General features: G+C 44.0%; 1 protein-coding gene across 1 annotated transcript in view; it reads right to left on the bottom strand.

Moving 5' to 3' along the window:
* CA12 (carbonic anhydrase 12) overlaps positions 1-14,267 on the bottom strand; it is a 46,672-nt gene extending 32,405 nt beyond the window's left edge. Inside the window, 2 exon segments of the mRNA XM_034784998.1 lie at positions 9,936-9,956; positions 14,113-14,267. Coding sequence (XP_034640889.1) covers positions 9,936-9,956; positions 14,113-14,203 — 112 coding nt within the window. The 5' untranslated portion in view covers positions 14,204-14,267.
* Between the last annotated feature and the right edge of the window lie 302 nt (positions 14,268-14,569).

The raw sequence follows: 14,569 nt of genomic DNA, 5'->3' as shown, positions 1-14,569 counted from the left end.
GGCCAAATTCCTGCAATCAAAGCTGTTCATGTAACTTCCTTGACTGAGTAGTTTGAGTTTGACCCATCATTACTAAGAAATTGTGGTGCAAAAAATGCTTATATATTAAGACTCAAATTCATTTAATCCTAATGGTAAATATACATTAATCTATGATTTTATTAGTCACTACATACATGAACTCGCATCTAGTCATCTCCACCCTCAAACAGGAAAAGCCTTCAGAGAACTTGACGTATATATGTAAATGATTCACTTCCATAGACATAAACTATCTATAAAAACAGCCCCTTTTCTGAGGGATAGGATTTATCATAGGCAATGTGAGAACTAAAGGTGCCATGCCACCAGCTGGCATCTGCAGAAAGAAATCTGGGCTCCCAGGAACTGCACCTCCCGTAGCAGAGGGTGCAGTGTACTCATCCAGTGGCTACTATGGGGAAGGTCAGCTATGGACCCTCCCTGGCCGGTTTCAGACACCTAGGCACCAATGGGCAGAAGGAGAGAGACAAGAACTACACTTCTGGTGTGGAATCTGGCCAGCTGCTGCTGGGATGTGTGGTGGCAGAGGGGCGCCTCTTATACTCTTGGGGATCCACACAGATGCTGCCCAGAAGAGGCCCTATGCCTGGGTTGAATAGCCTCAAACTACTTGATTCGTCTCAGACATAATCTGTCATAATAATTTTGATGATCTCTTTCAAACATGCTCTACTGTTTGATTAAAAACATTTCATTTTTACAAGTAAACACCTCTTCTCTATATGCTATAAAAGTAGTCTCTTAGTTGAGCCATTGCATTAGAACTCATACTTTGTACTCCATGCCATTGTTGTATTCTAGACTGAATATCTATTTTTAGGCAACTAAAATGGCATCAAGAGATAGACACATGAAGTGTGAGAGTCAGCTTGATTTGGTAGGTATGTCCTTCCTGAGAGTCATCAAAATGGGGTTGCTTTTGAAGCTCCAAGGGTGCCTGATGCTACACTCTTTTCCTTGGCTCACTAGGAAAAGATATATGAAGTAATCACAGAACAAAAAGACTGGGAAAATCTTGTAGCTAAAAGGGAAAGCACAGCAGACACACTCACAGACTCTTGATCAAGGCAGGTGTTCAGGCAGTGGGTCCAAGGGCCTGGAATATTTTACTAGAGTTCTCCAAAATGTCTGAAACTCTTACGGAAAGCTGATTTGATGATATGCACTGATTTTAGTTGTCTTGTCTTATCATTTTGTGTTGTAGCCAGGCAATTGCAATGACACTTTAAAAAGAAGTGCTAAAAATGTTTATTCACTGAAGCACCACCATTAACTACCAAATCAAATCACTTACATACATGTTGGCAAGTTTGGGCCCTAACAGAGTATATTTTTTACCAGATATGTTATATTTTAATTTTCTCCACTTTAGTGTCCACCCACTGAATCTTGTTGTACCTTTATCTGCTAAATCGAAGAGCCCTCTATTACCAAATTTCTGTTCCCCATATTGGTACTTATAGACTGGGAATAAGTCACCTCTCTTTGTTAATCCTCTCTTTGTTAAGCTAAACAGAGTGAGCTGCTTGACTATCACTATAAAACATGATTTCCAATCCTTTAATCATTCTTGTGGCGCTTCTCTGATCCCTCACCAACTTACCAATATCCTTCTTGAACTGTGGATGCCAAAATCTGCCCTAGATCAGAAAATTGATGTCAAAACTAGTTCAAATGTTTTAAAAAAGAAAACTAATGAATATGAAAATTATTGATAGATGCTGATGTTGTTAAGGTTCAGTGATCTGGGAGCTTGTCTTCCACAAATATAATCTAAATTGGATCTCACTTAGTGCTGGAGTAGCTTCTATCTTAGCTTCCATTTGACTGCAAATCCCTTTGATTCTTTATCTCCCAGATTTTCATGGTATATCTTAAACAGCATTTAAATTCTCTTTAGTGGGTTTGAGAGCTAATAAATGGTACACCGAAACTGTTGAAAGGTGAATGCTATCCGTCTTGCATGTGTTTTAGCAAAACACCGACCCATTCATCAGAACATAGACCAGAAATCTGAACTATGTACTATTTGTTTTGGCACTGGGTTATGGGAATACACACACTTTGAGGATATAACCCAGCTCATCAGGAAATGAGAACAATTGGCCTCTTGAGGTTGAGACTTGATGTGCAAGTCTTTATTAAGCTTTAGTGCAAGAAGTGAAACCTGTATTTCAACTTTTGTTAGATTTGACAGTGGCAAATATACTACAAAATCTGTTTAGTTTGTCTCTCTCCCGCAAATGTATGACATCACCTAAAGCACTTACACTAATTCTATCCTCAAGTGCCGTCCCTTTCACTTCAATACAAGTTCTTTTAGTCTAACAGAGTAGAATTCAGCCCTTTCTATCTTATTCATGCACTTCAGATGGCATGGGCCTGATCCTGTAGTCACTATTCAGACAAAACTTCCAGGGTTCTCCCTTGCCTCTACACTACAAAACTTCATACCTGTTTTCCAGCACCAGTGCAGCTGTAGTTTAATGACTGACAGAGTGTACCAGGCATTTGTTGGCTTCTGCTGGAGGCCCTACCATCTTGGTGCACCCTGCCTGAAGGAGGTGTCCTTTTGGGGAAAAAGAGCACCAAGTTTAGTCCTTCCTGAGCTGCCTAGAGAGGCCACCAAGGATCAATTGCAGGTGGAACCAATGAAAATCAGTCCTCAAGCAGCTAGATGAGCTAGGACCAGGCAGCAGTCAGTTAGGGCCCAGCAGGCAGGGTAAAAAGGGATGTCTGCTTCTTTGAATCAGGGGCTATATTTCTGTGTGGAGCTGGGAAAGGGGAGGAAGGGTTGCCCCAGTCTTAACCCAAGAAGCCCAGCCCAAACTCTGACTGCACCTTGCTAAGGTATAGGGTTTCCAGGAAGACATTAATATCTTGTACCAAAAAGATTATGGCAGTCGCGTGATTGCTAAATGGCTAGTCTTTAAAGATTAGTAAAACAGAAATCTGACTTCAGCCATTGGAAACCACATCATGAAGTGCAATACACTTTTTCAGACCTACTTTTTTGGAGGGATTGGGTTACTGGAGATTAGTAATTGGTCAGCAGTTGAGATTGGAGATAATTCTTTTTCTTGTAAAATATGCCAATTACTGAGATTTTTAGGCACATCAATGACATCAGGGTGGATGTGCACATTTCTGGTAAGCAAAGAGAATGACAGCCAATGGGGATTAAACTACAGAGATTCTTGTCTATTTCCCCACATCAGTTTCAGCTAACTCATCAACTTGTTTCCTTGTCCATAACCAGTTTTTCCAGGCATTGCAAGAACCCTGCATATTGTCATGTAGCCGTCCTTGTTTTAGTGCACCAGAACTCACTTGAAAGAGCTGGACTCTTGTCACACTTTGGCAGTTATGAAATTATGGTACTAGGGTTCAGTGCGGTTTGCTGTTGCAAAAGGGACATCAGGGATGGACTCAAGGAATGAGTGATAAGTTTACATGGTATTTAAATGCCAGACATTGCAGAACAGCTCTGCTGTTTTAGTACTCTTCCTTCTGGTGCAATGGATATGAAGAATAGGTAGCAACAGAGTGGGAATGGATTGCTATGGAAATAGGAGTCCTATGTTGCAGAACAAGGGTCAAATTCAGAGGTAAATCTAGGGAGCCTGTATTGGAACTTACCCTTTTTTCCAGATCCTCTCAACATGTATGTTGCATAAACTTAAACTGATTTAGCACTTGTCTACAGCAAAAAAAAAAAAAAAAAAAAAAAAAAAAAATCTTATGTTTGAGAATGGAGAACCCTCAAATTAGATGACATACTGTCCAGGGCTTTGCAGTCATGGTGGACCAGCACAAGCTGTGCTCAGCATTGTCTCCTAACACTGCCAATTGTGTTCAAATGTAAGATTCTATAATGTGGACAAGGCCCCTAGAAGGCCTAGTGTGACTGACTTAAATCTACTCAGGTTCAAGCCCATTTGTACACACAACCCTTAGTCCACTGATCAAGGGTGTCTGTGAGCACTACAGCAGGGAAAGAAAAGCAACTAACAGCAGAGTGTAAGAAGTTGCAATATAAATTAGGGTGAGATTAAGGCATAGGTACTACTGGTTCGTGCTGAGAGCCCCAACTCCTGGGGTTGTGCTATTACAGTAAAATTATAGTTTTCCAAATAGAAAGTTTCTAGCGCTCATAGTTGTGAAGAAAACTTCAAAACATGACAAGTGTAATCAATGTAGTGACAGCTGCAGCCAAAAGATAGATCAGGAAGAGTGAGCTGTCCCATGCATCTCAATGGGTGATTATCCACAAGTCACTGCTCCCTACCTATGATATGATATATACTATGATCGCAGAGGACTCTGCGTGTGGAAGAAGAGTGCAATGATCCTGGACTACCCCCCAAAAACATATCTCATCTACCAGAGGAAGGTGGGGTGCTGTTACCATGTGAGAAAGGAGGCCCCTTGCTGCTGCCTCTGCTTCTGTGGGAGGAGAAGGGACCCCTGCCTCCACAGTTCCAGGTGCTGGAGGGTGAGGCCATGGGGTCTCCCTGTCATGGTGTCTTTAGGACCCCAGATTACTGTAGACCACCTGTCCTGTAGACCACCTCCTATTCTAATGTACAACTTCTAGCTCCTGGTCATGCATTTCCTCACATGCTGTAAGTAGTCCTGCGTGAATGAGCGTAAGGAGATCTGACTTTGCCCTCGTGGCTGCATTACAAGAGAAGCGTGTAAGTAAAATATTATGATTAATAAAAATTACTTGAAACTATACTGATGCACAGCTTTGTAATGAGCTGAGCAATGCACACCCCAAAACTGGGGCTGCATGTTGGGGTTGTGCCATCTCCCTGCCCCCACCTTGTGACCTGCATGCATACAATTGTAGCAACGAGACCCAAAAAGCCAAGCTGCAGTCATAAATGTGGTTACATGCAGAAGGTCAGTGATGGGCATTATGTAGAGAGAGAAACCTGTTAAGTGGTCATCTTGGGGAACTGCCAAAAACAGCCTTTAACTAAAGGCCTAATAATTGTGCTGGAAACTTTAGGGATATTCTAACAAGGTTATCAAAGTTGCACATTCCCCACTTGAGGTGAGAGTTCTTAGCACAGGCTTCTGTGCACCTTGCTGAACTGAAGTAAACATATGGCAACAATAAAACTAAAGATTGTTCAGCTTTAATTAAAGTGTTGTTAATTTATGACTCTTAAGGTAACTTGCAGTGGTACCCACTTCCCCTCCACATAGATGCACTAAAGTGCATTAATAACCTTGCTGGGATTCTTCTTTAATACTCTTGTGGAACACCAGCTAACTTTCTGCATTCTAGCCAGCTGTCCACCTTAAAGTAGGTTTCAGAGTAGCAGCCGTGTTAGTCTGTATCCGCAGAAAGAATCTTATGGGCTGTAGGCCACGAAAGCTTATCCTCTAATAAATTTGTTAGTCTCTAAGGTGCCGCAAGTACTCCTGTTCTTTTCACCTTAAGGTAGTAATTCTGTATGTTCAATTTATATCCAGTACTCATGATTAAGGAGGTAGAGGGCCAGCATACAAAGAGCACTGGGTCAATTGACTTTCAGCTTCTAGTGAGGAGCTGCAGAAGAATTGAAACACTCACTTAAACCGTGGCCAAACTGCACTGCTGACAAAGAGGTCCTATAAAAACACCTCTTTCCAGGGCTGGGGATGGAAACTATCACTGATTAAATCAGCCCTGTAATTCCAGTTTTCTAGCGGAAGTTGAAACTGTTTTTGTAGCTGACACTTCTAGTTCTTCTCTTAACTCTCTGACCTTTACCATGGAAAGCGAAGTGATCAAGGAAAGGCAAACACATAAGCACTAATGGGAAATGGTTTTTGGATAATAAGGCTTAATCTGTATAGCAGAGAGAAACACAAATTTGCTGCTCAAATCAGTCTATCCCTAGCTTCAGACCTCAATGCTGTGTAAAACTGACCACTCTTGGGACTTTAGGTCTGGCTATGCAGAGTGCTGGGCAGTGCAGAAGCCCAGTAGGACTAGGGCAGAAAAGTGACAGGGTATGTCTACATTGCAATTAGACACCCATGGAGGCCTGTGCCAGATGACTTGGGCTGGCAGGGCTGCGGGGCTGTTTAACTGCGGTGTAGATGTTCAGGCTCAGGCTGCAGAGCCCAGGCTCCAACCTGATCATCTACACACAATTAAACAGCCCCCGAGCCCAAGTCAGCTGGCAGGGGTCAGCTGCGGGTTTTTAATTGCAGTGTAGACCTATCCTCTGTGTATGTAACAAAGGATATGACTACACAGCCGACATTGAAGTGCTGCCGTGACAGCGCTTTAACATGGCTGTGTAGTCGCGGCTCCAGCGCTGGGAGAGAGCTCTTCCAACGCTGTAATAAAACCACCTCCACGAGGGGAATAGCTACCAGCACTGGGAGCACTGTCTACACTGCCACTTTACAGTGCTGAAACTTGCATCACTCAGGGGGGTGTTTCTTCACCCCCCTGAGTGAAGAAAGTTTCAGTGCTGTAAGTGGCAGTATAGACAAGGCCAAAGGCACATGTCTGTTCCCTTGGCTAGACTGTGCCAGACCTCTGTGCAGGGCCAAAAGAGGATGGAAGGTACCAGGAGTCTATCTCTGTTCTTCTACTCCCCTGCACATAGGTGAGAACACTAGCTTCCCCCTAACATCACCTGCAGGGACCAGTCACTACAAAGAAGTGTGTCATTAAGTATCATTATGACCACTTTACAGATGGGGAACTCTCTGAGGTGCAGTAACTTGCCAAAAGTCACAAAGCAGACCATAGGCAGAGCTGGGAGTGGAACACAGGTCCAAGTCCCAGTTCAGCGTGTGATCCATTCAGCCGCACTGGTTCCTACACAAATAGGCATGTTCTGCTATCACACCGTATACGATTCTTAATGATGTCAACAAGACTGCTGTACAGAACACAGTTGAGCTACACTTTTATACAAGAACAGTGCAGATAGTAGAACAGTTTTGCCTTTAAGGATACTGTATGAAATACAGCAGGTTCCATTTGTATCCAAGACAAGTACCTAGTTCTGTCAGGTTCACAGTTTGTTCTGGAAAGTGATGCTTTGTCAAATGCAATGGTATCCTGTGATACAGCCCTGGGCTCTAATGTCACTAGTGGTGTAGCAATGGCAGCATTCAGTCCCATCCAGTGTTCATTAAACAAACAGTGATTTTGGTCACTAATAGCAGCTCTAGCTCTAGCACTGCTCATGGCTCTCATGGTTTTTTCCCTTGCCCCTATAACTGCATGCTCATCTCCATCACCATGAGTGGGTATAATGCCACTGCTTTCCTTTCTCTTGCTGCTGACTTCATTTTAGTGTCTGACATAGTGAAAGGCGATAGAGTGACAGAGATGGAGGGAGATGACTTCCAGCCAGGGCCGGCTCTAGGTACCAGCAAAGCAAGCAGTTGCTTGGGGCGGCAAATTTGCAGGGGCGCAAGAATCCAGCATGGGAGCTGAGAACCAACAGGGGGCCCTGGGATCTGTAGTTCCTTGGTTAGCTCACTGCCTATAGTGCCAGCCCTGAAGCAGGGAAAGAACTACATTTCCCAGCATTCCCTTGGCCGCAATTAACAGGAAAGGGAAGGGGAAGGAGTGTGGAACTGAAACCTCACACTGCAGCTTGCTGTGAATGGTAGGGACAGAGCCAGCTCTAGGTTTTTTGCCGCCCCCCACCTCAGCCCTGGGCTCCCCCCGCACCCCCGTGTTGCCCCAGCCCTGGACTCTCCCCCACCTACACCCCCTGCTGCCCCAGCTCTGGCCCCCACCTGCACCCCCCTGCTGCCCCAGCCCTGGGCTCTCCCCCCATCCGCATCTCTTGCCACCCCAGCCCTGGGCTCTTCTCCCCCCCACACACACACACCCGCACCCCCTGCCGCTCCAGCTCTGGCCCCCACCTGCACCTCCTGCCGCCCCAGCCCTGGGGTCCCCTCTCCCTCCCCGCACCTCCTGCTGCCCCAGCCCTGGGCTCTCCCCCAAAGAAAGAATTGGGTGGACTAAATGGACAGTGCACCTCTCTATCTGAAGCCTAGCAAGGGAGGTACATGGATCCCACTAGAATTTAAAATGAAAAGTAAGGGACGGGAGGCTCTACTAGGACCTGGGCAGCTTTAGATACAGTACCAGGCACGTAGGAGGATTTACACTTCTGAGCCATGGAAGCAGAAATTGACTTTTCTTTTCCAGATTTAGCTAATATTCAGAAAGGGAACTAGCACCTGCCTTCCAGATTTGAACACCCTCAAAATTCAGGAGTGCTCAAGCTCAATTTGGGCAGCTGTTACTTCATTTCTCCCAAATCAAACATATGGATCCACTGTAACTTGATGTAGAAAAAGTAGAATAAATTGAGCAAGAAATGCTTCCCAGTGGTTATTAGGACTGGAATTGCTATTTTCAACAGCCATTGCTTTTTTTTTTTTAGTTTTAGTTTTATTTGTTTAAAAGGAAGACAGTGATATTGCATTGGCAAATTCCACATAGAAACAAAGAATGGAACAAAAGAATAATAAAGGCACCTCAACTTTTCCTCATTTATGTAGGACAGTCTTATAATATGCATCCAGATATCCTTCAATCACACAAGCTGAAAATTGTTCCACTTTACTGCAGTTCTGTAACCATATGGGAACCAATCCTGTCTGTGTTCTGTGCACATCCAAAATTCCTGCTGAATGACCTGCCCTGGGAGCGAGTTACCAGTGACCTAGGGCTGGGTCGGCAGGAGGTGGCAGTTGGTGGGGCGGGGGGGAGAGAGAGCCCAGGGCTGGCAGGGGGAGGGGCAGCTAAAATTTTTTTTGCTTGGGGCAGCAAAAAACCTAGAGCCGGCCCTGCTTCCAGCACACAGAAGACATGCTTTACTGTTTTGATGTGGGTCACATAGATATAGTGTTGTTTTCCATACAACGCAGTAAGCAGTGTTCTAACCAGGTTTTACTGCAGTTGCATTCAAATGAAATTTCATCACAAATTAAAGTTTCTACTCTAATATTTTATGCTAATCCTAGGGTTACCATATGTCCGGATTTTCCCGGACATGTCTGGCTTTTTGGGCTTCAAATCCCTGTCCGGGGGGAAATCCCAAAAAGCCAGACATGTCCAGGAAAATCGGGACATGTGGGGCCGGCGGTGCTGAGCCGGGGGCCGGCCGGGGGCCGGCGGGGGCCGAGCCGGGGGCCAGGGCTGGCGGTGCCGAGCCGGGGGGGGCCGGGGCCGGGCCAGGGGGGCCGAGCCGGGGCCCGAGCAGACCCAGGCTGGAGACGCTGGGGGGGCTAGACTGGGCCGCGCCTCCTTCCCCCACCCCCCCACCTTACCTGCTTCAGGCTTCCCGCGAATCAAATGTTCGCGGGAAGCAGGGGAGGGGGCGGAGTTGGGGCGGGGCTGGGGCCGGGGCCCCGTGGAGTGTCCTCTTTTTGGACACTCCAAATATGGTAACCCTACTAATCCCAGTCTTTAAAATGGTTTTACAATGCCTTCTTTACCTTAAAATAAAAAGTCATTAGATTAATAACATTTTAAAAATATCTTTAGCTTGAAAATTCTCCTCCAGTACATGTTAGGGTTTGGATTGGAGAATAAGAGGTTTGTCCACAGCCCTACAGGGAGACTTGTAAATGGTATGAAGACAGCACCTTCGGGGAACATCTACAGTTCTTGTCATTTTGCAGGTTAACACAGATCCCTCTAGCTGGCACTTGTGAATATTGCTAAGCAATCCTTCCCAATGCCGAACCCTGACATCTAAGTAGGAGGTTGCTAGACAATGGGCCCAATTCAACCCTGTTATAACTACACTGATTCCAGTGTGGTGTTGCCAGGTTGAATTTGGCCTGTTTTCCTTAAAGTACAAAATACAGAATTAAATTTCAGTGTATGAATTAAAATAACTACTTACCAATGTAAGACCACTTAGATCCTGTTAAAAAAAAACAAAAACAAATACAACGGTGAATATATGAAATTTAGCTTATTCTATATAGTGTCAGCTGGTGAATTTTACAGTACTTAACTGTCTTCTGATTTCAGCTGTCCAGTACAAGCAGGCCAGTTTTCACAGATTATTAAAGACTGAACCCATGTACTGTCAGTCACAATGATCCCTGTCCTCCTGCCCACAGAGCTAGAGAATCGGTTAGTTATTTGAATCCTTGGCAAAGGTAGTGTTTCTTAGTGGATAGACCCTTTGATGGGCACTCATGAGACCTGGATTCTATTCCCAGCTCTGCCACTGGCCTGCTGGAGGACCTTGGGCAAGTCACTGTCCCCTTTTTGTGCCTCAGTTTCCCTAACTGTAAAGTGGGGATAATGATGCTGCCCTCCATTGTAAAGCACCTTGAGGGCTATAGATGAAAAGTGCTAAATAGGGGCTTGGCTGGATTGATTGATTTTTATTAATTACCTCTCTAAAGCCAAATTTTTTGGAATGGCAAGAGACAACACACAGAAATCAGCTCTTCTCTCTGGCTGGTACAATGTGAAGCATAAATGGGCAGACATGTGGTTGTCATTTAAGGTCACATGCATAGTTCAGATGGTTGAAGCACACCTGCAGCAAGCAAAAATTGATTGTCAGCTGCCAAAGTGAGAGATAAAAGGAAGTCCTTTCTGCAGAATCATTCTGGGTATTCACCATGTGATTCTTGTAGGAAATGGCTGCCGTTTGTTAAGAGACAGTGTAAATGCCTCTTCCTGTGAGGTGTGAGACCATGACTTGGTGGCTATTGTTTGCTTATTTGTTAAAATAGTCAATGGGACAAATTAATTCTTTGCATTAGGGATTGAATTTGGGCCAATATCTTTGCAAGTCATTGGAAGGTCAAAAAGTGTCATCTCTGTAAGAAGCACAGCAATATTTTAAATAGTTTTTGACTTTTTTTAGCCTGTCAATCTAAGTAGCACAATACACAAACAAAGACAAGGGTTCAGAAGTAAAAGTGGAGAGCATAAATAACTAGCCAGGATTGATTAAAATCTTGAATGTGGTCCATGGTTTGTCAATTTCCACAGCCACAGATCACACCAAATATAGCTTTGATATTACTTGCAACACTGTACTGTAGGTATTCAGATCTGATAGTTTGTTTTGGGTAGGGTGTGCCTATCACATTTCTTGTAAATGAAATCGCTCTTGCTTCTTCTCAAAGCGGAGGTGACTGGTTAGAGTAAAATTCCATTTAGTCATTCTAGTGTGGGGTGGAAGTGTTTCATACGAAGGAACTGTTCAAATGCTTATTTTTTTTTGGTATGGGGATCTATTCAGATTTTTAAAGCTTTTCTATGGAGTTAGAGGCACTTGTCCTCATGCAAAACTGACATACCTGAAGTAGAATTGGTACCAAGCTGATGCAAATCTGACCTAGCCCAAACTTTGGGGTATTTAGATCTGGGTTTTTATTTGGAAAATGAACCTAAGTTATAAGAGTCTGACAACTATTGTGTATGTGCATAATAAGTGATTCTTGTCTGACTTTCCAGTGTCCTGAAGTGCAGTTACCTGCATAGCCCTGCACACGTACGCAGCTTAAATCATCAAGATGAACTAGTAGGGCTCTGCAAAGCATTTGCTCTTGTGTTCTGATTAGGGATGGGATTTTCGAAGCAAGGTAAGGTTAGGCCTCAAATTCTGTTTCAGTGGTAGTTATGGGGCCCTGGTTCCCTTGTGCTGAAATTTTCAAAGGAAATGCAAACTTCCACACTGTAAGTAGCAGCTGAGGTAGCAGAATTAATGCACTCTTTGACTTTTATTTTGGGCACCTTGTTCTCTCCTCCTCCATCTGTTAAAAGTAACACATACCCTATGAGGGGCCACATACTTGCCAGATACAAGTCTGATAAGACTAGTAAAACTGCTAAACGGGGTTAGAAATCCCACAGGGTTTGATTGGCTTAACTCCTGCAGCTACTTTACACTAGCACGCCCCTGGCAGAGCTAGCCTGGGGTTGGAGGATTTTTCCCTAAACTGTCAGTGTAGTCACAGGTGCAGTGCTTAATACACAGAAATACCAGGTGTTAACTGTCCCATTTCCCTCCATGGCTGCATCTAGAGTGGGAAAATTGACCTCTATAGAGCTGGCTGAAAAATCTTCTGTGGGACCATTTTTCCTCATAAAATGCAGTTCTGTCAAATCTAAATGCTTTATGAAATTTTGCTTTGGAACAAAAAGGGAAGGAGGGTGAGTTCCAATAACGTCATGAAGTTCCATTCTGGAATGAAACGTTTTGATTTTTAAAAATCTTGTCTTTGATTTTTTTTCTATTTTATATATTATAAAATTTAAAAAGTCAAAATGAAACATTTTGATTGACTGAAATTGAATTTTTTTCTGAATTTTTTGTGTGGAGAACTTTGAAATGTTCAGGTTTCATTCCAAATCAGAATGAAAACAAATTTCAAAATCTCAAAATCCTTGGCAAAATGGAATTTCCATTCTCCATCCAGCTCTAATGACCTGTGATTCTCTACCGTTGTAGCTTCTCTGGTGGTAGCAACAGTAGAAACAGTGCCATCTAACTCTGATCAGAATAGGCATGGATGACAAGATGGGAAAATCTCCTAGGCTTTGTCTACAGTGCAGTTTTCAGTATTGCTACCATCTGTAGAGCTGCAATGGTAGTGACATCTGGATCATAAATTTGCCCATGTAGACAAGGCCACTGTCATCCCTATTTTTCTCAGTAAAATAAATGCCACTGTATCTAGAAAATGCCAGGGATAGAGCTTAGCATAGCAGCAACCGGCAAAGGTTGAGGAGAGTGTCACCAGAATGCAGGATTCACTTTGGTGTGAGGGGGTAAACAGCAGCAGGTAATCCTTGGCTTTCCCTCTGTGTGTGGGAGAGACAGTTTCTTGTGCAGAATCTCCCCCATTTGTGTGGGGAAGTCTGAGTGATGAGTGACTCAGTTATGTTTCTGGGCATGGGGGAGGGGGAAATATAGTGACACTGTCCCACCTCTCTCTCTCTCTCTCTCTCTCTCTCTCTCTCTCTCTCACTCACACACACACACACACACACACACACATATAGAGAGAGAGAGGAAGTGATAATCTTTCAAAAATGCACCTCTGAGTTGGAAAAGTGAGGAGCAATAGCTATCCCTTACTTGTGTGTAGGGGGAGTGATGGTCTCCCCATCTGTTACCCCTATGGCTTGGCGAAGTCGGAAGGACATGGGCACATACCTCAATTACCACTTCTGTTATAATGGAACATATAATTTTTCAGAGCTCATAAGAGAGTTTCTCTCCCAGACATGCCACAACTTCCAAGCCGCCCACTACTTTGTTCTTAAATACTTTATTCTGTGAACCACCAATAGGACTCTGAACTGCAGAGTTTGAAAAGCACTGGCCCAAAGGTGGGAGATTCTGCTGGAGAAGATGAAACTCCTCAGGAAAAATGCCTGAAATAATATGTTGACCCCAAAAGTTTTGATTCCAGCCCTAGTATAACCCTTGCTAGCAAACAGCCGTAATCCAGTAGTTTGTACTGGTGTAGCACTGTATGAAGCTGAGTGCTCAAAAGTCACTCTAACTCTCAAAGACTCCATGAACACACAGATGCTGAGCAGTCCTCTCTCCCCCAGATCCGTGCTGCAGTTCTCCCTTATTTCCTATATAACTGCACTGAATTTTTTCTTAATGGATGAGAATTAACTCCAGCCAAGAGGAGAAGGCTGACCACTACCTTTTTAAAACAAAAATATCAAGTCCAGTATGTAAGAAAGGTGGCATTTCACAGTGACTTGAGCCATGTTTTTCCTCCTTAAAACTAAAGGGATGAGTATACAGTGTTCCCACTAACTCAGGGAGGGTCCCTTTTCTGCCTCACTCCCTGAGGAGCAGAGAGATCACAGACTCTGAGTGTGGAATGAGTCCATAACACAACCTCACATGCTCTTCCCCAGGAATGTACCTGCCCTGAGACATTTCCTAACACTTAGTCCAAGTAATCTGCTAGCTAGAACAACACCAATGAATATACTAGGGAGACCAATAATCTCTCCATTTTACTGCCCACATTAGACCTGCCAGATTAGGAATGCCAATAAAATAAAAAGCTGAAAGGCTTTACCATTTAACGGTGCTTGCACTGAGAGCTGTGTCTTTTGGAAGAGAATAAGCACTGCAGCAGCTGTGACTATGCTGAAGCTCTTGGCTGACATCTCAAGGAAAGATTTAGAATCTCCCAACAGTTCATAGGCTTTTCTTCACTCCCTGAAGAAACTCCCTTGCAGAGCCGGCTAACAGTAACATGTACACAGAGCTGCTGCTAATGAGCTATTACCCCTCTCTCTCTTTTGGTCTGGTTTTTACAGAGCTCCTCCCCAGACTCAGCCCAAAACAAATGATGTCATCAGAGTTCTGCCTTCCAGGTCACTGCATCTTCATGAAACTGATCATTTCCTTGATAATCCCTACTCAGTTGTACTGCAGAAGTGTTAGACCTTGGTACTTAGCTGGAGAATTGAGACCTGGAGCTTCAGAAGCCTTCAGAAGAGATGTAAATGCCTAAGAAATGGACATTGCTT

Source organism: Trachemys scripta, chromosome 10, assembly GCF_013100865.1.
Source record: "Trachemys scripta elegans isolate TJP31775 chromosome 10, CAS_Tse_1.0, whole genome shotgun sequence".
In the NCBI taxonomy this organism is placed as follows: domain Eukaryota; kingdom Metazoa; phylum Chordata; order Testudines; family Emydidae; genus Trachemys; species Trachemys scripta.
The sequence above is the reverse complement of the archived record's forward strand: the minus strand, read 5'-3'. Positions and strand labels throughout refer to the sequence as shown.